The following is a 24,587-nucleotide window of genomic DNA, read 5'->3' as shown; positions in this document are numbered from 1 at the left end:
GCAGTAAAGTATTTCCTTCCAATCAGGAAGTATTGAATTTTATTTTTTTAAATGAAGCAGGTTTTATGCCCAAGCAGATAATTTTACAGCACTTTAAAGCTGACCTAACATGCCTTGATTTAAATTAAAAGGCATCCCAACTCTCTCATCGAAGTGAACTCTTCCAATAGAAAGGGCCCAAAGACTGAAATAAGATCACTTTAGCAGTACTGAAAGGGAATGGATCTTTTAAAAAGCCTTATACACACGGGTACTCAGTTCTTAAAGTAAAAAACACATACAACAATATTTGCAAAAAAAGCTTAATATAATCTTTTGAATCCATAAACTCTAAACAATAAATATGAAAAAATATACATGGCATACCAGAGCAGCTAAATATTAAAACAAACAAGTACAAACCAATAACACTTGCCTATATTGTCAATGATGTTTGTTTCCATAGTGAGATGCAACACAAGCTTAATAATACAAGATGTTTTTTCAAAGGAAAACCACAGAACCAGTTTGATACAGGAGGTGATGGGTAGACAACAAATAAGGCACAAAACCCTCGCTTGCTGCAACCCTGTAAGGCACCACTGTGCAAATGTGAAACTCAGTCAAAACTTGTAGTGGAAAAAAATTAACCATGTTTAAATGACTGGGTAATGTATTTTAAAGATGACATTATGTCTTTGGGAATAAAAAGACTTATGAACATGTATTTACATCTGTAGGCTTTAAACAAACAATAGTGGATTATACTCACCACATACACGGGCCACAGTTAACTTCACCCATACAAACTCACAAGTGCAACTTGATCATGACATATTGGCCTTGTTAATATACTGCTGGATCTAATTTGATGTGGAGGGAAACACTGCCAGTTACGTCAAGTTATGTGGGGCACAGACCAGTAATTTTAACAAAACAGACTTTAGGGATTAGGATAAGAATAAACTCATTTTCACTTATAACCAAAAAGGATTTAAATCCAGAGATAAAAAGCTAGTAGCATTAATCTAACACCATACCTAGGTATCTTAATACCCAAATATGAATATTTGTTACCTGCTCAGAAAGTGTCATGAGATAAAAGTTAATGAAAACCTTCTCCCTTACTAGAAAGCTACAAACATAGAAATCTACATTATATCAATTTTTTTATGTCAGATTTTCTACTGTATCCTGCTAGATGAAGATTTTATATAATTACATATGCAGTTTCACTACACTCTGAAGATTTTTTAAAATGTACAGGCTGGACAAGTTTTTACAAGATGAGAGGGAGGCTTCACTAATTATGAAGTTTTTCTCCCAGAGAAAGATCTCGGAGGCACTCAGTGTCTTATGAGCTTCAGATACATAAATGAAAGATTTTTGTTGTACTCAGGAACAATGTCAGTAGACTACTTCTAGAACTCCTGCTTCCATTCTCGGAACTCAAACAACTGTTTAACTGCGTGCTGGGCAATCTGAGTAGTCAAGTTCCGTTCAGATATGGGCTAAATTTTTTTCTTATGTGTTTTACTCCTTATTCTAAATTTAAACACCTTACCACAATCAAAACATTTAAGATCAGACATAACCTATACTTCCAATGATGCTCAAATCTACTGAGCTACTAGAGAGCAAAATCAGGCCAATCTATTATATTTTAAACAGAGGAACCGGAAGAAAGAATAGTCTTCAGTAATAAGTTGACATTCAAACAGCAATTTGCTGAAAGGCTGTGCCAGCTTAGGCATGCTTCATTCCCTGTATTCAGTCTGGTTTTAAGGAAAGAATAATTTGAACAAGTACAATGTAAACAGAGTCAGTTTACAGAGTGCAGTAGTCATGGACGCCAATATCACTGATCAACAGGTTTAAGGCCAACTATTAATGTTTTTAAATACTCTTCCCATGGCACTTAATACATTGAAAATTAGTACTGGGTGATATATAACAAGGGCATACATATTTGTATTATATGCAATATATATACACACTTATAGCTTCAGTCCCCAAAATACAAAGTTCAAGTTTTTCGCCCAAGTAAAATCAACATGAAATACCACCTGAAAGACCACCTGTGTTTTCCTATACTGAATAAAGATTACTGTTTTAATTTAGTGCAAACCGGCCCAAAGTCCAAAGACATACCACTCCTCAATTTTTAGTCACTACTTACCAAATGCCCCTATTTCTTTTAAAATACAACTATTTTTTTTATGTATACATATATATATAAGAACAGCAAACACCTGACAATTAGCATGCTGTTCTAACCTACATTAACAAAACTTGCCAATATACAAATCATGTTTTGGTCATGCAGCACAGACCCATCCTCAAAATGTCTTAATTCAGCCAGGCTAGAAGAGAGAAGCGCCGTGCCAGATTTCAACAGGTCATCCTGGCCACTCCATACTCTAAACTGACAACAGCAGGCTCAGCTTTTGAAAACTCTTCCATGAATTCACTGTAGCGATTGTCCGCTGTGTTGCTGCCCTCTATAGTTCTTACAGTATCATTCACAGGGATCAGTGGCTGCTCCTTCTTGAAACACGGAGGGGTTTTCAGTGCCATGGGTGCAGGATGAGCAGACTGCTGATGTTCTTTCATAAGGACTGCATCTGGTTGCCCGTTTTTCTGCTTTATTTTCTGAAATATAGAAAATAATTAACAGTGAGCATCACTGCTTTACTGACGTTTTGCTTTGCATAAAAGAGAACCCTTTTTTTGCTGGCCAACTCAGATTGTTATTCCCTTTAATACTTTTACATATTTAGACTCGGGTATCTAATAAGCATTAGGCCCCTGGGTAAGCCAACTTTTTTTTCCACAACAGATGCTACAAGCACTGCATGCTTAAAAAATATGCTGCTGAGCAGAAGACTGAAAGGTTGCTTGTTAGTCTATACAGAAGTAAAGACTTTCATGCTTGTCCCTTGTCTGGTCCTATCAGAATAGGAGTACATTCTGGAGCACAGGCAGGGGCCTTAGTGCTACTAGCAAGGAAGAAGTCTGCAGCAAACAAGAACTTTTACAGACTAAAGTCAGCGCCTTTATGTCCTTCCTAAAAACCTACTAAGACTTCTCCTTTAGATCTGAAAAATACCAAACCGGTTTGTTCAGATGCAGGAATACATTGAAAGATGTTAACTAGAAAGCAAATAAGAGACCTATCTCAGTAATGCTTTGGTAGGACATATTCTTGGGTAAGGCAAAATAAGTTATATTTAAGAGCAGAACATCAGCTGCATAGCCTGACATTCAGCATAGCACAGTGAAAGGTGAATTCAACATTATGTAGAACAAGCAGTAGGCCATACAATAATGGCATTCATACAAAAGCTAGAAGCATTATTATAGGCTTTACGCATGAATTTGTAGAACAAATCACAAGTAAATACACTTATTTTGCAATACTCACAGCTTCCAGTTCTTTTATGTCTTTCTCCAGCTGTTTATTTTGTTCACTCATGTTCATGATAAGATCATACACAGATTGCCTGGGATGCATACTTCGATCAAACTGGTGGTACATATTTCTCCAAAACCTGCATGTAACAGATAGTTTTAACTATGCAAGATAAAAACCAATTTGAAGACAAGATACTGTATACAATTCAAACTTACTTAAAATTGAATGACACTGTATTAGGCTCCAAAAGAGTTAGTTCTGGAGAAAAATCTGGGCTATACAGAGGATTCTGGTACTTCTTTTGTTCATCCAGAAGGAACGGCCACAAGGAATATGTCTTCTCTTTTAATCTTAAGGCAACAAGAGATCAAGGTCAAGACACCAACTACAATCAAAATCCAGAAGCTGTTCAACTCAGTATAATAAGAATCAGAGATGGATTTAAAGAAGTTATCAGAAATAATTATAAAACTGAATTAAATGCTCTCAGTAAAATCGACTTCTTCCTGACATATGCTGATGTTGGATAGAACTATCAGTTTTAGAAGTAATAGTCTTAATAGTGTGCAAGTTTTGCCTCATTGCAATAAATGCTTTTTAAATGTAGTTTAAGATGAACCACTGAAAGCTTTCCAAGAGTTTTCCAACAGAAAGCATTGAGACAGCCTGTTAATAAGTTTTAACTGAAAAGAATCAGCCTTGCTCAGGCAACGATCTTAAGGTTGCCTAAAAACAGATTAGGGGAGGGAGTAAGTAACTTAAGCAGGAAGTCAGGAGCACTTTATCCACTTTCAGAAAAATGAACAGAAGAAGAAACATGCCTTGACTTTCCCTTGATGAGCAGGGTATTTTCTCCCAAAATTAGAAAAACTGTCTTTAGCATGCAAAAGCTTGAGAAGAACTGCCATTCCCTAATACAGTTCAACATCACTTCTGGTGTGACCAATCCTGCAAGTTTACTTTTATTCAGAGCCCCAAACTGAGCAGATTCACAGGAGTTCTTAGTCTTTCAAAATAAAGAAATAGACATTACAATATCCCTGCTTACTTTAGTTCTTCTCGCTCTTTTTGGCAATTTCCAAGGAAGTTTCCAAACTGGCACGAATGGACATGTTCATGGATCTGAAGAAGGAAAGCTTCATTGTACTCAAAGGCCTGTGGAAACTGCTCCATCAGATTCCACACACTTTCTAAAAACTGAGTGAACACTGGCGAGATCTCTTTTGGATCACCATCCAACTGACAACACCTGAAAGAGATTCCATAAACAGACTGAAACTGGCTTAGGTTAGAAATTGAAAACAAGCACAACTAAGGTTTTTGTTGTTCAAAAAAAATACAGCAGACTATTCTGACACTAGTTTTGGTTTCGAAATTAAGTACCTACCTTCAAGAACTGGAGCAATTCATGAATAGAAATAAGCCTAAATTTAACCTATTTTTCTGAGTTCTAAGTAATCACATCTGTATTCAGTAAAGAGCTAGATATCTTTACTGAATAAAGAAAAGCAACACAGTTTAATTCCTTTGCATCTATTACATCCATAGTCAACACTTGAAACACATGAGCTAAAAGTAAACTAGTAAATAGGAAATAACAGCAAGGCTGTTGTCATAGTTCGTGACACTCAGAGCAAGGAGGAAAAATAGGACTATTGGCAAATAGGACTTCTAAAGGTAGAGTTATTCCATCATCAAAAGTATGGGTAAGTGCAAACATTTATGCAGATCAAAACTTTAAAAGTGTTTTATGTTTTCTAAATGGCTGGGAGATAGCTTTAGGTTTGTCTTGCACTGGCTATGCATATATGCAGATCCAGCTGCAGTTATCAATACGCAGAAGTGAGGTACCAGGGACATTAAACTTACATCTGTAATACAGAACAATTACCCAATAGATATTTGAATAAATAGCAATATACAAAGTGCACTGTCAACTGAAAATAGCTTACCCATTGCAAAGTTTCTGGGAACAATACAGTACTTTAACATTCACAAACTGTTTTTCCTTTCTTTGTGATACTACGTAGGTCTAGATATTAATGCAAAATTCGTAATCACTTTTAGTGAAATATTTATCATTCGGTTCAATGTAAACATTTCTCTACATCAGAAGAGCAAACTACCTGTCAGAGAACTTGTGCCCAAAAGAAATCCAGTCCTTCTCTATCAGAACCTACAAGATAAAAAACAAAACAAAAGTATCTAACAATGTTAGTAAATCTTACACCTACAGCATTAACCTCACAGGTTATTGATATATACTGTGTTTCAAATCAACTACAGTAGAAGCAGCTATTTGCCACTGTGTATTTTTTTCCTTTTCCTACAGGAGACTTTTTCCTACGAGAGACTGTCAAAGCACATTTCTAAAGCTAATAAAAAGTTGAACAGGTTGACGATCAGAAAAATACTGTTAAACCAGGCTCACTTTAAGCATATTAATGCTTTTCAGCTTAACATAGATGGATTATCACTCAACTTTCAAAAAGTTAACTGTTAAGTATATGAAAAATTTTAATATTGCATTCTTGCTATTATAGTTTACATAAAGCCACACAATATAATCTTAGCAATTTTACTACTATAAAATGTTATTAATAAAAACAAGTTACTGTTGATTGCAGTATCAAGCACCAAAAACAGATGACTGTCTACTTATGACAGAAGGCTTTCCAAAATTCCAATTGACAGCGAGGATTAAAAAAGAAATGAGATTCCTAACAAGTATACATTCCCACTATCCATGAGAAAACTATCCTATCTTCTAATTCCTCATCAGTTTAGCTTTTGGGGCAAGTAGTAGTTTGTGATCAGTACAAGGAACTAATTTTGTACGTTAACTTTCAGGTGTTCCCATAACCCCTTACATTGTTATGGCAAAAACACAGTTGATTTTCTTACTGCGAAATTTTAAATAATCATATCAAAATTCTTTGATCATCTCTAGAGAAAGATGAAGACATTTAAGTTGCTTAAATATGTTCAGGTCTTTATGTCACTGTGGCTGGGGATGTAATTTTTAGATTGTAATGAAGTTAATTTGGGAGAAATGTTAAGAATATATAGCTGGTATAATTTAGTACATCTATCTCATGTAAGCACTTTGGAATCCTTTTATTTCGTAAGTCTTTATTTTGGATGAAAGAAGCAGTTATTACACCATTTCTGCAGGGTATGTAAAACAATCTACTATTTGTATTTCAGTTTCTTAGGTTATTTTAAATACCTAGTTCTTCCCCACAGCCAAGTATTTCTAAAGCAAAGACCAACCATAGTCTGCAAAACTTATTTTACATCTTTAACTACAAAATAGCATCAGTACAGTTACACTCTTTGCTTTCACACTCAGATATTTTATATACTTTGATTTACCAAGAAACAATTTAACAATACAACAGCTTGCTTACCATGAACCCTTTGATTGTTCTGTAATAGGAATCTAGTAAGAGAGCTCCAAGAGAACAAACTTGTGAAGTCCTGTCCCAGCCATCTGAGCAGTGCACTAATACACTTGCACTCTCAACTGCTATTGCCTGCAAAATAATTATTTCTTTAATGAATGCTCTCTTGCTTAGATTGTTCAAAGTCAGATTTTAGTAAATACATACAAAAGCTACATTTATCCAAAACTCAGAGCATAGTCTATTTAATAGAAGAAAAATATTATGGGGCAATGTATTAGATAATACCAGAAATCTAGTGAGTTCTCTCCACTGAAATGCATGTAGAAAACTCCCCTATTAACAAATTAACAAAAGGGAATTCCATTATCTCCTTCACAAAATGTAACAGGGACTTCTACAGTGGTTCCCATTTCTGTTTCTACCCCTTATAAAACTAGAAATGCCCTCAGAACAAATACTAAGGAAGAAGTTGACTATACATTACAGATCAAACAGGTTTATTAGTTTTCTATTTGGTTGTTTTATAACACCCATTTGTTAGTAATTATACTACTCAAAAGTTAAGGACCTGGAAGTGGTCGTCAGCTTCAGCTATGAATTCAAATCTATTCAAATTTGAATTTGTTAACCCAAATTTTTGAGGACCATCTGATCTTTAGAAGCATCCACTTTTAGCTAAAGTACCTTTTCCTACTTCAGCTGCTGAAAAGAAAGTTTTCTTCTTTACTCCCCTCCCCCCGAACCCCTTTCACGTTAAGCCCATAGCATCTCAGATGCCTGGCAAATGCAACTGTACTTTTCAATTCCTTACAAACTGTCCCATTTCCTTGCTAAATGGGATAGCCACTTTGTCCTGTAAGTTCCTTTTTTCAGTGTATAGTAAATAACAGTTGGCTCCATCTACCTTCAAACTGGTTACACCTTTCATAAATATCCAAAGAAATCAAGAAGCATAACAATATCTTCAAGGCGACCAAACAACATCCAAAGAAAATCATAAAACATTAGCTGGCATATTGAATATCTCCAACCACAGAGAAACAAATAATGCTTAACGTATCAGATGTGTCTGTGTGTATTTTAAGCATCCCCCATTCTGCAAAAAGGGTCAAAGCAAAGAAGAAAAACCGTATTTGCAGAGTTTTATGCTTTATGGAATATTAAGTGTAATTTTGCCTGATAGCACAAACTGCCCTCAAAGAGGCATCATACAAATTACCTTGACTAGGAAAACAGCAGCATCCAACACAGCTTTGATATGACGCAGCCATCCAGAACTCTCCAAACCAGACAAGAAGTCGTTGACAGACAAACCCTTTGTGCCACTGACTGAAAGAAAAAGAGTTAGAAAGCCCTAAGCAGTTACAGCTACCTATAATATCCCTACAACAGAGACAGCGCATTATAAACAGCATAGAATTATTCTTCAATGTTGTAAGTTGATTTGAAACCTTTTCAGGAAACTACCACGCTCAAATGGTTAAGAGATAGGCACTACAAAAGGTGTTCTCCACCCAAAACTCAGCTCTGCAAAATTACAGAAGCCTTAAATGACAAGATGTGTCTTTCTGACAAAAGATTTGAATTAAATACACCAGTGACACCTAAACAGAGTTAGAACCGTCATGTCTCACCAAAAAAAGGGACCAAAATGCCAAAAACCTTACTACAAATAGTTAGATTACTATTACTAACAAAGTAGCTGCATCCAGACAACATTGTCAGTCTGACTGCTTGGAACTAACCATGAGTTTCATCAACCTTTTCACTCTGCCTAGTAGAATAAAGTGAGTGCAGTACAAGGAGAAAATGATGAACTGAAGACCACGTGGATTTTGTCTACCTCCAGAACTGATATACTACAATACTGACTGATCTCTACCATTCTTCCCCTGTGTACTTTGATCCCATAACAATAAGACCAATTCAGGGGGCAGGGGAGGACTCATATTAAAGGGAAGTTGCTGCTGTGCTGCAAGGCAACAGGTATGGAGGTAAACCAAAAGTTTCTCACGGAGATGTGCTGAGCAATTCAGAAATGAGACAGATAATCTGGTTCTTCAAGGACACCAAGCACCCATGCCAAATGAAAATTAGCTAATAAAAAAATCAGTTATTTTAACACACGATTTTGAGCACTAGTTCTCAGTTGCATTATTGTTTAGACACAAGGAACTGAAAGGGAGCAGGGGGGGGTAGATCAGTAACTGACATACCTTCCTCTGCATGTGATTCTTAGATATACCTGAAGTTACAATCTAAAAAAAAACCTGTCCCTGTCACATGAGAAAACTATTTTCTGCCAAGTTAGTGGGTCCCAGATAAAAACAAGAAGACACCAGAGCAGAAAGTTAGTAGTAGAGATACTCACACAGCAACTGCAAAATAACCTTTATCTCTGACTACGGGAGGAAGTGAGCTCCTGCAGCATTCCTGTATCCACACTATGTAGTTCTCAGCTTTCAGCCATACAAATTCTGGTATACTCCCTATTGCTCAGGAAGACTCATAGCACTGGTTGCTGCTGAATGCTGTAACAAAGATAGGCTTCCAGCTTCCAAGTCATGCAGTACTTTTTCTAAAGTCCGTAGATTTTTAACCAGAAAAAAAGCTAGCAAACCACTGCACAATGAAATAACAAACTTAGAATCCCCTGGAAACAAGACCTAATGTTAAAGGGCAGCCTGTAAATATCAGGAAAATCAGCAAAAGTTATGCTAGTTTCCTCTAGTACTTGGATAAAAAACAGCAATTATTGTTAGGCAAAAGTTCTGCTTCCAAAAGGTCTACAAAATAGAAGAGATCAAGAACCACCTGATCCTCTCAAGTCACTCACAGTCTTTCACACATTTACTCTCTCCACCTGTTGCTCCATCACACTTGTTAAATTGTAACAGCACATAAACAAGTCCACCACTAGGATAAGGGGAAAAACTGAAATAGGTCCTCCCACAAAAATCTGGAAAGCCAAACATCTGCAGGGAATGGATGGGACACAGAAAGCAATACCTAGAGGCATTACACATGACTGTACACCCCTATATTCTATGCTTCGTTGATTAAAGCTTAAGTATCTTTAAAAAAAGAACACAGGCTTCTAGCCCTCGATTGCTTTCACCCAGATACTTCTGTCAAAACCAGCTTTTGAACATCATTTTCAACTTCACGAAACACTTGACCTGGTATTTTCTGCTTCTAGACAGACTTCATTGGTTTGAAAATCAAGGCACAGGTACAAACACATGTCAAGCCCCTGTAATTAACCTTCCGTTTCTGTGAACTGACATTTTTACTACTTAGTGGTAAAATAAGGAAATCGCATTAACACTTCTCAGGACACTTATGTGCTGATTAATCATTGCAGTCCCTCATGTTACTCAGAAGGATCAAAGATGACTTGGCACCACTAAGTTGTCTAGCGACTTCACAAAAACTATCCTTTAAGACCGTTTTGACTATATGGATCATAAATATGTGCCCTGCATGCATGCGAGCCCAAATGACTCACTGCCCCATTGCTGACTGCCCTTATACACCACTACCAGCAATGCCTTAGGCAGCAGTTGTTGCATCAAAAGGTGACTGGATCCTGCAAGCAGAACCTAGAGACTGAAGGAAGCGTGGTGGGCTGGGGACAGGGGTCATTTTTAAACAAAATAATTCCCCCCACAAACACACTCCATACAACTCACAACAAAACTGTTAATACACTTCCACCATCAACGTATGTGCCACAGCAGCAACTATTACTGAGCCTTTTCCCTCATATTTCCTACAGAAGTGCTCTTTCCTGACTTATGCAATACCTTTTTGCTTATCAGAATTCAAGTCTTTTCAGACATGTAATGCTATATTTAAGTGTATAAAAAATGGGATTTTCTATATTCAACCCTATAGCCAGAAACTCAGGCTATGTGAAGATTCTTCGATTAGTGTTGTACAGATTGGGCAGTCTGCCCATCAGGGCACCGAGTCATCGTGTCTACGCTAAAGACGACTATTTTTGAGAAGTTTTGTTTTGCTGCATATAAGGCCATTAAAAAGAACACAAACAGCTAAATCAGAATAGACTGCAAAGCCCCCCTAACATCCTGCATTAGGGAAAGATGTTGGGAAGGATTGTGTCTTACATTTAATTTGCAAACAAATGACTTCTGAAGCCTTTCATTAGGGTATGAAGGAAGCCAGACAGAGAGACAGAGCCTAGAATCAGAAACATGCTGAAGAAAGAATAACAGTTGTTTGTTATAAATAAATGTGAGTACAGTTCCAGTTACAAAGACTCTTGAAAGAATAGGGTCATTGGTATCCTGTCACTGATTAGAGAGCATTCCGTTCAGCACATCTAGGAGAAAGGTGGCACGCAGAAGTTAAATGGCATTTTCCTCAACTTAAAATATGAATAATTTTCATAGCATCTCCTTCCAGGGTCTGAAAAGTTCCTTATCGCATGCCTCCCTAAGTTTTTAGAAGTCCTTCCTATCACTGAAATATATGCATAATTCATATTTTCCTGGGAAGACATAATTCCATTCCCTCCTTCTTTTGCCTCCAATATCCCAGAAGGGAACCAGTAATAGTAGTTACTACTGAGTTTAAATACATCAATCTTCCACACAAGGCAAAATGGAGAGGGATTCTATCCTTAAGGAAAGCTGTTATTATGAAAAATATTTGATAGCATCCCACCAACAGATGCTTATGTCAAATGGAAAGACTATGAGTTCCAAAGTTTAACTGTGATGCATATACTTCTGCATCAGACATTACTACACAGGAACAGGCATCTTTAAAAAAAGAAATCACAATTTATGAGCCAGTTGTCTGGAACTGAAGGAGAGATTAGAAAAAATAGGAATTATCCCAAATTTCAGAAAACTAAAGTTCATGGTCATGCTGCTAATCTTTTTTTTTCAATAAAGTGTGTGCACAAATAACCACAAAATATATATAAACATAGTTTAAGTACTATCACCTCAAGGGATGTGATTCTCCCTCTCTACTCTGCTCTCATGAGACCCCACCTGAAATGCTGTGTTCAGCTCTAAGGTCCCCAGCACAAGAGGACATGGACCTGTTAGAAAGAGTTCAGAGGAAGACCAGAAGGATGATCAAGGGGCTGGAGCACCTCTCCTATGAGGACAGGCTGAGGGAATTGGGTTTGTTCAACCTGGAAAAGAAAAAGCTCCAGGGAGACCTTACAGCAGCATTCCAGTACCTAAAGGGGCCTGCAGGAAAGCTGGGGAGGGACTCTTTGTCAGGGAGTGGAACGATAAGACAAGGGGGAATAAATTTCAACTAAAGGGTTTAGATTAGGCATTAGGAAGAAATTCTTTATTCAGAGGGTGGTGAGGCACTGGAACAGGTTGCCCAGAGAAGCTGTGAACACCCCATCCCCAGAAGTGTTCAGGGCCAGACTGGATGGGGCTTTGGGCAACCTGATCTAGTGGGAGGTGTCCCTGCCCACAGCAGTGGCATTGGACCTACGTCTTTTTCTTTTAAGGTCCCTTCCAACCCAAACCATTCTACAGTAACATTTTCCACAGAGTGCCTGAGCAATTGGTTAATAGCAGATATGGGTTCAATGAAAATGAATTCAGACTACACCACTGATCTGTAAAATTTCTTGACCAACATAGCTAGAATTCCTTCAAAGGAGACTTCCCTACACGTGCAAGCCTTCCCAATGACTGGAAATATTAGGATAATTCTAAAAGGCAAACATACGTAACTAGCAGTACACGTGGAAACCTGACTTCTGTCACCATACTTTAATCACAGCATTAATATTCCCAAGTGTCTCAGGTTTGTTTTCATCTGTTTACCTCAATGAAATATTAAGGGAAATAAGAGTATCGTTAAAATAGAAGACTTCTGCCTCATCACTTTCACAACACTGTGGCAAGTAGTGGTGCTATGAACTGGCTCACATTTCCCCTCCCCCCAGACACGAATTCTCTGCAAGATGCATCTACAAGCACAGGAGCTGTTTGCCAAGACAAAGAGTTCACGTTTTGTACAGACCATTACATCACGCAGTTACAGTGAGTTCTGTGCAAACAAGTGCTCCTTGAGGAATGTTCTACGTGTGAAGATGCATATATTCACGTTATTTTATGTATTTACATATACATACACAAATACATGTATGTATACGTGTATACTTGGAAAGCTGGTCTTTCCCACAAGCCACTGACATACTAATCACGTTAACCCCTAGCACATGCTGCTCAGTTTTCTTCAAAATAACTCACATCACTGGGTTTACAGTTTAAAAGTAAAGATTTAAGGTAGGTTATTACCACAACTGCTGAGCACAAACTGGTACTAAGTGCAAAGCTTGAATAAAACACAAGTCTTAATACAGTTTAAGCCATTATTAAAAACTTCAGAAGAATATTTATTATTTTTATATACGCTATACAGTACAGTTCGAACATACCTTCCAAGAGTTTTTGTAAGCTGGATCTCATTACATGAATATTTTCAATTCCAACAAACTGGAACCTAATGTTAGAGTAGTTGTCTTCGTTTTCATAGCCCTTCCCAGCAGCTCTGTTTGCCATTGCATTAAGCTTAAAAGAGCAAAATCAAAATACTGTAAACCAGCATTTCAAATAAAATGTCAGATTAAGAAATAGAAACCAAGTAATTTCAGTTTAATACACTAGGAAGAGACACAAAAGCACATATTATAAACAGACTCTAATAAATGAACAGTTTAAGCATTCAAGCATGAGAAAGGCATGGTACACCGAAAGCAACAGATGGTCTATATTCAACACTGACACATCTGAATAATGCATTTAATAATTTCCTATTCTCTCCTCTGTGTACCCACCAACAAGCCATTACTTATTTCAAAACATTTCTGAGAAAAGACACTTCAAGGCAATTAACCTAAAAATGAGTAAATAAACCCAGCCTCAACCATACATACACTTTTCAGGTATCCTACAAAAAAGTCAGTTTGGTGAAGAAGCAGCTAATACACTGCTTGCAGCTATAAAAAGTACAACTAAAAAACCCACAGTTGGCTCAATTTTTACCTGTCAGCCAGACCTACTGAAGCCTGCTCAAAGTAAGTGTAAATTCTACAATGTAGGATTTTCACTTTACATCCTTGTTTTCTAGCTCCTGCATTTGGAGATTTAGATGACACAAATATCAATCTAAATGCAGATTGCCTAAAAAGAGAAAGTAACCCCCCATACTCCAACAGGTCAAAAACCCAACATAATTCAACTTAGTGTTGAGGTGTGACCTCAAAAATGCTACAACAGAATTTCTCCTACCTCTTCCTGTTTAATACAGACAGTACTAGTAGTATTCATGCAGCGTTTGGACAAGCCACTGTCCTCCCTTCTGTTCTAAAACAACCTCCAACACAGCTCACCATTTCATAAACTTAATTCCTAACAGTTAAAGGTGCTTGGATCTCACTCCAACTATTCACTTCTTACCTGTTTTACATATATTTTTAAATGTACCTCCCCAGAAGTTCACTTACATTCAGTGAATTACAGAATCATTTAGGTTGGAAAAGACCTTCAAGATCATCAAGTCCAACCATCAGCCTGACCTTAGATTTGTCTTGATAGTGTGGTTCAACTTCTTTAAGAAAGCAAGCACTTGACCACTTGAATAGTGAGGCCTAGTTCTACCTTTATAGAATATGTTTATATTGGGCCAAAGCATTTAACTCTCAATCCTTCCAAATCACGTTATCTCAGTTACTCTTTTGGCATTCAGGAGGAGAGAGTAGTCTGAAGAACCCATAGAAATACATACCTTTGGCCTGGTGTCCATGACATACATGTAGCGATTTGAGGGATTTGCTTTACTGATTGCTTGCAACATGTGCTCATCTTCCAGGCACCTGGCACTGAAACCTGAGAGAGGCTGACTGCATCTACAAATTGCAGCCTGTCATAGAATACAAAAGCCAAGTTAACTTCAGTTTAGTATCTATAGTTGAAGCACTTTCCATAATTTTAAGACACCTGCATAATTCATTTCATTTGACACATCACTTCAACTGAAAAAAGCATAGGTGTTCCAACTTTTTAAGCACACTTGCACACTAAAACAGGCAGTGCCTACAACTTTTTCAGGCCTATCTACAGTGACAAGGTAGTTCACAATTTTCTTAAGTATTAAAACCCAAGAAGTACAGACTGAAAAAAAAGCACTTTTTTACTTTTCAGTAAAAAGCAAATTACTCTTGATGAAAAGTAAATTATGCTTAGTTTTACTATTTTTAGGTGTAATACGTTACAGTCTGAAGTAGTTTTTACCATATCATTTTCAATGATATATTGCATTTGAGAGGGTGTCAGGTGCATTTCCCAATTATGAGTTATCTTCAAGTGCATCTACTAGTTTAATATTCATACTTCAAAAATTCTTCAACTCAGCAGGATGACAATCCTGCTCTCCCTTCAACGATGGCTGAGACAGGCAGAAGTTGCTTCACACCACCATTTATCAAACCTTGCAAAATCTATTTTTATTCACTAGTTCTTTACACCTTGCAAATTCCTCCTCAATCAGTAAGTTATTTTGAGTTTTTTTTACACCCTCCCCCCACACTTTGACATAATAGATTTTATTCTTCATTTATCAAGATAGATTTTTGTCAAGTGACATGTTATCTTGATCTTAAGGTCAGTTTCTGAAAGCTTTAAGAGATTCAACTAATTACTTGAGGATTTCTTTTAAACTGGCTTAGCTTAATTCTGCATCTTGTTAGACACTACTACCGTGAGCTGTATTTAAGGTTATCATGAGTTATATATACTGTTCTCATTCAAGTCAGCGTACTTGAATTGTACACCTTACAATGTAAGGTATACAGTTACCTCATACATCCTGAACTACCAGCAAGCGTTGAGAATTTTCAGCCCATTTGCATGAAGAAAACAGACAATACCTTTTTATCCTTATGATAATAGGACAACACTGGGAATCTTCCTTTGCTTCTGAACTTGGAACTACCAACAATTATGGGCTTGCTTGCAGTTCTGGGTACATAAAGATCTCTAGGATAGGTTTCACAAATCTGAAAGACACATACACACACACACACATATATGCATACAGCGTACAAACCTAGCACTAGATACATAACCCTACACTATTTTTACAAGGAAATAAAAGGCAAAGGGTAAACACCAACATAATTCTATTTATGTGAATATCTCAGAGGAGACAAACCATGGATAAAAAGGTACAAATTAGTGTCAAAGTGATACAACCAATTACTGCTGGAAAGCACTGCTACAGTAGCATTCACTTCAAGAATGAAATTTTTTCATTAGAACTGCTGAGCATATGTTTCAAATAAAATATTGAAGTTATTTCCATCATTTTTTATATTTGCAGACTACAAAGATGAAATCTAATCTGGCAATCAGCTGCACCACCACAGCCATCGTCTTTTACAACCAGTACTGCAGAACCTAATGCAGAATCCCTCTCCGTTAGAGCAAAGGAGCAGAATTGTTGGGACTGGGTTTCAAATAGGTAAGTGAACACAAGAAACAATTTAATGCACGTACACTCAGTGAGGCACAGAAGAAAAGCTTCAATTAGAAAGTTGTGAGACTGTCTGATTAAGGAGTTAATTCTCTCCACCTGCAAGTTTTGCTTATGCTGCAAGCCAAGTGATTTCATAGCATCAGACTGCTTTCTACAGGACTAGAGCCAGAGAATAAACCAAAAACAGATGTAAAATAGAACATCTTCCACTACAGTCCTTACCTTATAATCACGATTTGCATCAGACAACTGCCAGTAATCATTTGGCACTCCCATTCTCTTATATTCTTCTGCTAGATCAATAAGCTGCCAACCTTTGACCTGCTCAGATTCATTTTGCTTTGGATTATAGGAGAAGGCATACAGTTCTTCGTATTTTGCTAAAAGGTAAGGAAAAATAAGACTCTGTAATGAGCTGCCTCTAAAAATGCATTGGTAGAGAAAGGTAGCACAGTTGACAAACCTTAAGGTTGCCTGAGCTGCAGAAATTTCAGGCTTCAAGATTTCCAGACAGAGTAAATAGATACTTGGCATTCCTGAAATGTTTATTCTGCAACTCCAGATATTTAGTTTTAGTTAAAGGTAGGTTATAAAAATTTTCAGGGAAGAGAATGAAAGAGTGCCTGACCTCTTGTCCCAGCAGGGATGTTTAAGTCATTAGGGCAAAGCAAAGGTCACGAAATGAAGACTGACAAAATAACAAATTATTAGAAGAGCTTCACAAGAGCCAAAAATAACAGGCATCTTTAAAGGTAAGAACAGAAATGTAAATCTACTGAACATTAAAAGCAATGTAAAGTTCCCTTCAAACCAAAAAAGCTTTCAAAATATTTTCTTATTTTTTCTAATACTTTTTACATGACAGATAACATTTTACAGTTGTCCAAACAAAAAAATGCAAAAGGCCACATTAGGTGACAGAAGTCTCCTGTAAATCTAAATTCATATTGTTATTTTAGCATCAAAACTTCAGCCTATTTTTTGAAATTGCATGAAGTCAGTAACAAATTAGTACTTGTTTAGTAGCATTTTATCCATGGAACACATCAATTAAAAACATAATACACACATTCACAATTCTGAGGCTAATGCTCAAAAATGTTGAATCTATAGGAAGCTTGCACTCTCTTAGACAAGATCAGTGAGCTACAAAAGCCAGACATTTTCTGAATTCACATATAGATTAATACTCCATTATTAATAAAATTCTTTGACACAAACCCATCTAAAAGGCTTTTACATAATGTACATTTCACAAAAAATAAGAAACCATGCAATTTCTCACCAACTTATTACCCAGGTGCATACTACAAAGCCTTTTCCAGTTTGAAGTCTCACCTGTTCTTGACAGCTGAAGCAAAGAGTTATAAACATCATGACAATCTCTCTCTCTGGGAACAACAAAGTGAACTATCCTGAAGTTCTTGCACTGGATGACAAGGGGGCAGCCAGAAGTAGTCAAGGGAAGTTTTTCCACTGCAGCAATGTGATGATGTAATATCTAAGGCATACAAGAACTCAGCATAAGCATGCTGACAAAAAATGAGAAAGGCACACTATTTACACAATCAGACAAGACAGATTAACTTGTCCTGAATATTGATTTTTGACCAATTTTCTCAATCACTTAGTTATAGAAGAGAATTAGTTAAGAAGAAATTCAAGCTTGGCATTTTGGTCTAGATAGCATAACTTGTTAAAATTTAATTTTCCCCTGATTTTTTGAACTGTCAACTAATCTTTATAAAAACTAATAAATATACTTTTAAATGCAGAAATCAAGAAATAGAACTCCACTGGGGTCATTCAGTTCTTTTCCGCAGCTTCACTAACTGACCAGCTTACATCCAATTAGGTGGGGTCCAAATAAGTTGTCTGATTTCTTTTTTTCCTTTAATGGATCTAGAGGAACATACTTCAGAATTTTATCAGGGAAAAGAAAGCAAGTTAAGGAAAGCAAATCAACATATAGTAGATACTGAAGATTTTAGAATTACAGTATTTTTTTTGCCTATCAGAAGAGCTCACATTAAATATTTTATGCATTAGTCATTTACTTTAATCAGTCTGCTAGCATTTGAGCCAAGAGTACAACTTGAGACAACTCAGACTGCTCACAGGGATATAGAATGAACAGGAGATAAGAAAAACCTCTCCTGTATTATCCATTGTGCTGATGTAGACACGACAGTCATAGCTAAGTGCCTTTCAACCACTGTAACAAAAGACTGTCACAGTAATGGATATCTGTGGCAAATCTACACAAAGTTTGGGAAAATGCAGGAGAAAGTAACAGCTGTTCAACCACAGGAAGAAAGCCACTGATACATTACCTCAGCTGAACAAGATGCTCTCAAAAGCATTTCAATTACCTCACTGAAGCAATCATCTCCTCTTAAATATCGATCAGAATTAGGCATCTGAAAACTATGCTGCCAAATATGCATTTACAAAGAGACTATATCCTGAAGAGAGACATTATCATAATTATACTTGATACTTGCACTATCATCACAAATACAATATTCAAAATACAGGTTTGATATCACTGAAGTACGATCTTTTGAAGCAGTACACTGGGACAAACAATGCTTCTGAATATATTCTCCTCAACAGTTCCTTCCACTTGAGAAGATAACAGTTTGTTTTTGCACAAAGTTGTAGATTGTATCCAAATTACTGAAAAAAATATCTTTTTTGTAAGCACCACGAGACATCTCATCAGATAACCAGGATATAAAGTTAAGTGCAAGAAGTTTCACCTACAGAAAAAAAGTGAAGCCCAGGAAAATGAGATTTCATCCTGGAGAAGTACAGCACCCTTAAATGCGCTGAACTCAGTCAGGTAGCTGTGCTACAGCGGAAGCCAGAACTTGATGTACATGTATGCCACCAGGGAACCGGGCAAAAAAACTAGCAGGTATTACTGCTTATACAAGTAAAACTGGCTGGTATGATGGCCACAGCCATCAAGAAGCTGCAGCCCCTTCTGAGCTCTTTTGTTCCAAAATGTACATCTTCAGAATAAATAGTCATTTACCACTCTAAAAAAGTGCATGGAATCACCAAGCCTAGATTTTTGGATTTTGCCATCTCATTTAACATAGGCAAGATCTAAATGGAAGGCAAAGATAATGCAGAAATTTTCAACCTAGTGCTCAAATTATCTAACAATCTCCCGCTCCTTCCTCTGAACTGCAGTGCCAGTCAGATGTTAAAAAAAGCATTTGCTCAGAAAAACAAGCAAAGGCTATAGAGAAGAAACAACAGCAACTCAGAGAAGTGAAAATTATTTTCAACATTATCCAGTTTCAACTGCAAAGGTGTCATGCAACAGCAGGAGCTGTGATTCATTAACTTATGATATCACAAACAAGCAGATCATGGGGAATAACTTCTACATTAAACATTTTAGTAAACAAATTCAACTTCATATCAGGAAGAACAAATGCATCTGAAGAACCTGTGCTTTTGAGCCACAAGCATTTGATATGCTTACCCAAGTCTCCCTCCTGCTTGAATCTATGAATAACAGATGAGTTGCTGTAAGGTACAGAGTTCCTGTCAGAGACTTATTGCTGGTGCTGAACCTATCCAGTAACTTCACTTGCTCTACCTGTAAGAAAAAAGTGGGGGAAAGCAAAACTTAGTTTTTTTCCTTAAACACAAAGTAAAAATCCCAACTCCAGAAAAGCTCCATCAGTTTGTGCAGTAATTTTGAGAATGCTAGAGCATGTAATACAGCACACACAAGACTATTCCATCCAAATTGTTGAGAACACACTTGTAGTCACATAAGCTTGTGCAGAATGACCATTTAAAATATCCTGTTTCAATACAAAAGCACACAATGAAATGACGAGACTAAGTTCCGCAGACTGCTTACTCCATATACATAACATGGTTATTTAATAGTAAAAGAGACCAAGGTATTAAGTTTTAAAAAAATAAGTTGAATTACTAAAAACTTGCAGACAAAAACTTGCCCCGAAGTACAGCAAGCACAAGCGTTAACAGTTTCCTGTTATTTATGTGCCAGCATTGAATTAACAACTGGTCTCTGATATGTTCTTCTCCAATCAGCTATCTGTATACTCATCACAGACAAAGATTAACTCTCCTGATTTTACTTTTAGATATCTACTGCTATTTATATCATCCCCAATCTTAAAAATCTGCATTATAACAACCTTGCCTCACTGTTAAAATAAACGCTGGTGAAATGCAAGCACTATAGTAATAACTAGAAACAATCTCCCAGAAATTCAAGGACTGTGCTGGCATTTGAAGTATCAAGATTTCAAGCTGGAATCTTCCAAGGGCAGATTTTCTCCTCCTGGTATTCCACCAACATTGTTATCTCAATCCTATGGAAAAGCATTTCAGAATAAAGCAATTTCTAGATAGCCTGCATCTGGTGCTCATAACGTTACAGGCTCCACAGTTCACTTTATTTGAGGCAAACACTACATGACTCAGTGTGTGCAACAACAGGAAAGGACCGTGGTGAATGGCTTATCTCTATGCATTCCTGTATTTCTTGGCAGCACGGGCTCATTAGTGCCAATTTAAAGCCATTTTGCTGGAAGCTTGATGCTACTGCCATTATATCCACAGCTGAACTCCAGAAACTTTCCCACCAGCACCCAAATCTGAGACCACACTTACAGTGCTGATGTTAGACTGGTTTTAATTCCCATGTACAAACCTACTTATCTGGTAAAAGTATAGACAAAACATTTAAAAATTGCCCTTTCAGTTCAAGGTATTTACTGCAATCTAGCAAGGCCTACCTCTGTTTTTGAAAGTTAGAAAAGCAATGTAAGGCATCCAAAACAGAATGGAGGAAATTTGAGTATCTACTAGCAGCCAGTGCTACTATAATATTCTAGATTTCAGTTTGGAAAGGGGAAAATAAAGTTACATGTATTTGTACCTCAAAACATGTTATCCTGTCATCAGCAAGATATCAGTGCTCGGATACAAAGCACCATAACCAATACAGCACCGTCAAAACATGGATTTTGTTTTGGGCAGTTCTGCACTGCACCTCCCTGCAAACTGAGAAGCGCGCAGAACACCGCAGGTTTGTTACAGAAATGCAGCCCACAAAATCCAGGCAAACTTCTGTTGCCCTCCATGCAACAAAATAGTTATTCTCAAGGCTGTATTTCTGTTAGCTGAGGGCAGGCATTAGTACACTTCAAGACTCTTATTAGAGCTTTGTATGATATTCCTTCAAATTAGAAGGAGCTGTCCCCTTCCCCATCTAATCCTCAGTCTGGCAGACTCACGTTTGATTTAGCTTGACTACTGAATCCCAAACTTCCACCTCCACTGGAAAACCCATAAGCATTTTCACTAACAGATGACCTCAAATATACAAACAGATCTGACTGAAGAAATTTCAGTCTTCTCTACTACATTTTTCTTTAAAATATTTTTAAGGACACTTCACTTCTAAAGCTCAATCACAGAACCATTTTTTTCTCATTTATAATCCTTCCCCCCCCAATTTATGATATTGTGATATGGTTTTCACCATTTGTTATTAAAGTATAAAAATCACTTCTGTCTATGAATTTTAAGTTGACCTTACTTCCTTGTTCAACATAAATTTGTTGGACAGTTTAACTTCATAAGAAGCTAAACTTTTCAGGTAGCTGTGCCAACAGTTCTAAGACAACTTCAACGTTTCCATCAGATGAAGTTAGAGAAAGAATAAAATCTATTTCAACACCTTTTGCAGGACGACAGCTTCCTTGCACAGTAGTTAATTTGTGCAAGACTGCACTGTTATTTCACGCTTGTTTCACTATTTCTTCAGTAAAATAAATTGAAAAACTGTAAAGAACAGCCAGATTAGAAAATGTGCGTGTCTCCTACCAGTCAGAACGGGGTCCAATTCAAGCCCACAAATGCACAGACCTTGCATGGTACCTAGCACAGGCTATACTTTAGTTTTCTTGCTTCCTGTAACTGCAATATTCAAAATTATTACAAACTAACATATATACATTTTAATCCACCTGGATATCCAATATCCCACAAGCTTTAAAAATTTCAGGAAGCATCATAATTCTAATCAAGAACTCAGGTTATTTTTAGCCATTAATTCATCACTTTAAACAGATTTTTGGGGGGTATGATTTATATCACTTGAAACAATTTTAAGTCCTTGTCCTGGTTTCAGCTAGGATAGAGTTAATTTTCCTCCTAGTAGCTGGTATGGTACAAATTAACTCTATCCTAGCTGAAACCAGGACAACCCTGTACCTTAAAACTTGGCTGCAGTGCTTGTTTCTCTCTTCAGCTAGTTATACTGCTACATCAAGGATTTTCTTAGCAGGTGCCCAAAGCCATGCACAAGCACAACATAAAAAAGTCAGCAACCTGCCAACATTTATGGTCTCAATTTCAGTTTTGAAACTTAAATATCTACTCAGATCATGAAAATATTTTGCATTTAGTCTAGTTTTTAACTTTGATACCAACAACTGACTGTAACAATATTGTTTACAAATCAGGAGTTTCAGGTTTTTAAGTGGGCTGATAAAGAAACCTTATCCCTAATCCGTCAACATGGTACAAGATAATTCCATCCAATAAACCAAAACTGCACTCGGAGTATCTTTGTTAGAGACCTTCCTTTAGCATTATGTATACATACATATGTAAATATATATTAAAAAACTAGTTAAACATTTATACACAGTTTATATAAAGGCGTTCTTCCAGAAACTTAAAAGCCAGTTCCTTTAATTATCGGTTATACATTTATTGCAATATAACCACTCCTTTCCTCCATACATCTATAAAACTTGATTGCAGTCAGGCTGCCAGGTCATGGAACTAATTGCTTGGTCATTTCCAAGGCACAACAAATAGAGGAACAGTCTTTCCAGCAGCCTTTGCAGTCAGGACTGACAAGAGAAATACTGTTAAAATGTGATTATGTAAGAACAGAAATTTAAAAAAAAAACACAACACTTTATATAAGTGATTTACAGAAGGAGTTAGTAAGATTTTCACCTTCTTCATTATAAAGGAAAGCAACTAATAAGCTAAAAATAAAGTAGAAGAGTCTAGAACATCAACTGCAGCTTGACTGATTTTTCAGAATAAGCTAACAAACCGCACATCTACTGATGGCTTATGTTCACGACTATGCAAATCAATCGTTAATAAGAACACAGCACTCTTTCCACAGGCTCCATCCCCAAAGCCAGGACAAACCGCACAGCACAGCACAGCACCCGAGCACAACACAGCCGTAACCCCCCGAGGTGCTCAGCCCCCCTCTTCAGGCGCAGCCCCTGCCTTCCCCCCAAGCTGTGCCAAGCCCTGCTGCCCCAGGAGGAGCCGAGCCGGGCCCTATAAAACAGACAGCGCCCAGCAGGAACCGTGAGCCTGCGAGGACCCCCCCGAAACCCCCCGGGGCAGGCAGGCACCCTGAAGGGGACGCCCCAAGCAGCGCCGCCCGCCTCAGAGCCCCTCAGGAGGAGGAGGAGGCGAGAAGGCACCGGCGGCGGAGCCGGCCGCAACGCCCTCACCCGCGGCTGGCACCAGCAGAACAGGACCACACCGGGCCCCAACGCCCCACAGCAACTGCCCCGATGCCGGCAGCATTGCCGCCCCGTCCCCCTTCAGCTGTCCCCGGTACCTTGGTGGTGCGGATGTGCTCCATGACCGCCCAGCACAGCCCCGTCCGCCACCACTCGCCGCCCTCCTCCTACTGTCGCCGCCAGGCCGGGCGTCGCCTTAGAAACGCTTCCGGGGCGGGGCCGCGGCCGCGCGAGCTCCCTGCGGCGCCCCCTATTGGTCAGCGGGGGAGCAGAGCGCCCGCTCCTCGCCTGCAGCGCGCATGCGCCGGCAGGGGGCGGCGCCATTTTGGGGTGGCCGCGAGGGGCGGCGCCATTTTAGAGAGGCTGAGGGGGGAGCGGAGGGGTGGTATGGCGGCCGTTGCGTGGTGGCCTGCTGTGGTGCTCAGGGAGCCCCTGTGAGACCCGGGCTGGGGGAATGGAGGGGCTGGGGACGCCGTCCTACGAGCCGCGGAGCGCAGTGCTGGTTGTGAAGCCTCACCTGGCGGCTGGCACTGTGGAGAAAGCAGGCATGGTGCTGTGGTGCCAGGAGGTGTGTGGAGAAGAGAGCCGTGCCCTGGCTCCCCAGGCCTCTTCGTGGGTGGAGGGCTTCCGTCTTACAACAGGAGGATTGTGAACGGGGAAACTCCTCTATAGCGGCCCTTT

General features: G+C 38.2%; 1 protein-coding gene across 1 annotated transcript; it reads right to left on the bottom strand.

Moving 5' to 3' along the window:
* Positions 1-288: 288 nt before the first annotated feature.
* On the bottom strand, positions 289-24,146 carry MTMR6 (myotubularin related protein 6). Its single transcript, XM_083849704.1, has 14 exons — positions 24,005-24,146; positions 19,841-19,957; positions 17,680-17,842; positions 16,564-16,721; positions 15,734-15,862; positions 14,593-14,727; positions 13,244-13,376; positions 8,021-8,130; positions 6,805-6,930; positions 5,521-5,570; positions 4,443-4,643; positions 3,610-3,744; positions 3,404-3,530; positions 289-2,631 (listed from the first exon to the last, which is right to left on the bottom strand). Exons 1-14 carry the CDS (start codon positions 24,026-24,028, stop codon positions 2,371-2,373), a joined length of 1,869 nt encoding a protein of 622 aa, XP_083705830.1. The 5' UTR covers positions 24,029-24,146; the 3' UTR covers positions 289-2,370.
* Between the last annotated feature and the right edge of the window lie 441 nt (positions 24,147-24,587).

Source organism: Anser anser (genome assembly GCF_964211835.1).
Source record: "Anser anser genome assembly, chromosome: 1".
In the NCBI taxonomy this organism is placed as follows: domain Eukaryota; kingdom Metazoa; phylum Chordata; class Aves; order Anseriformes; family Anatidae; genus Anser; species Anser anser.
This window is presented reverse-complemented; position numbering and strand designations above follow the sequence as displayed.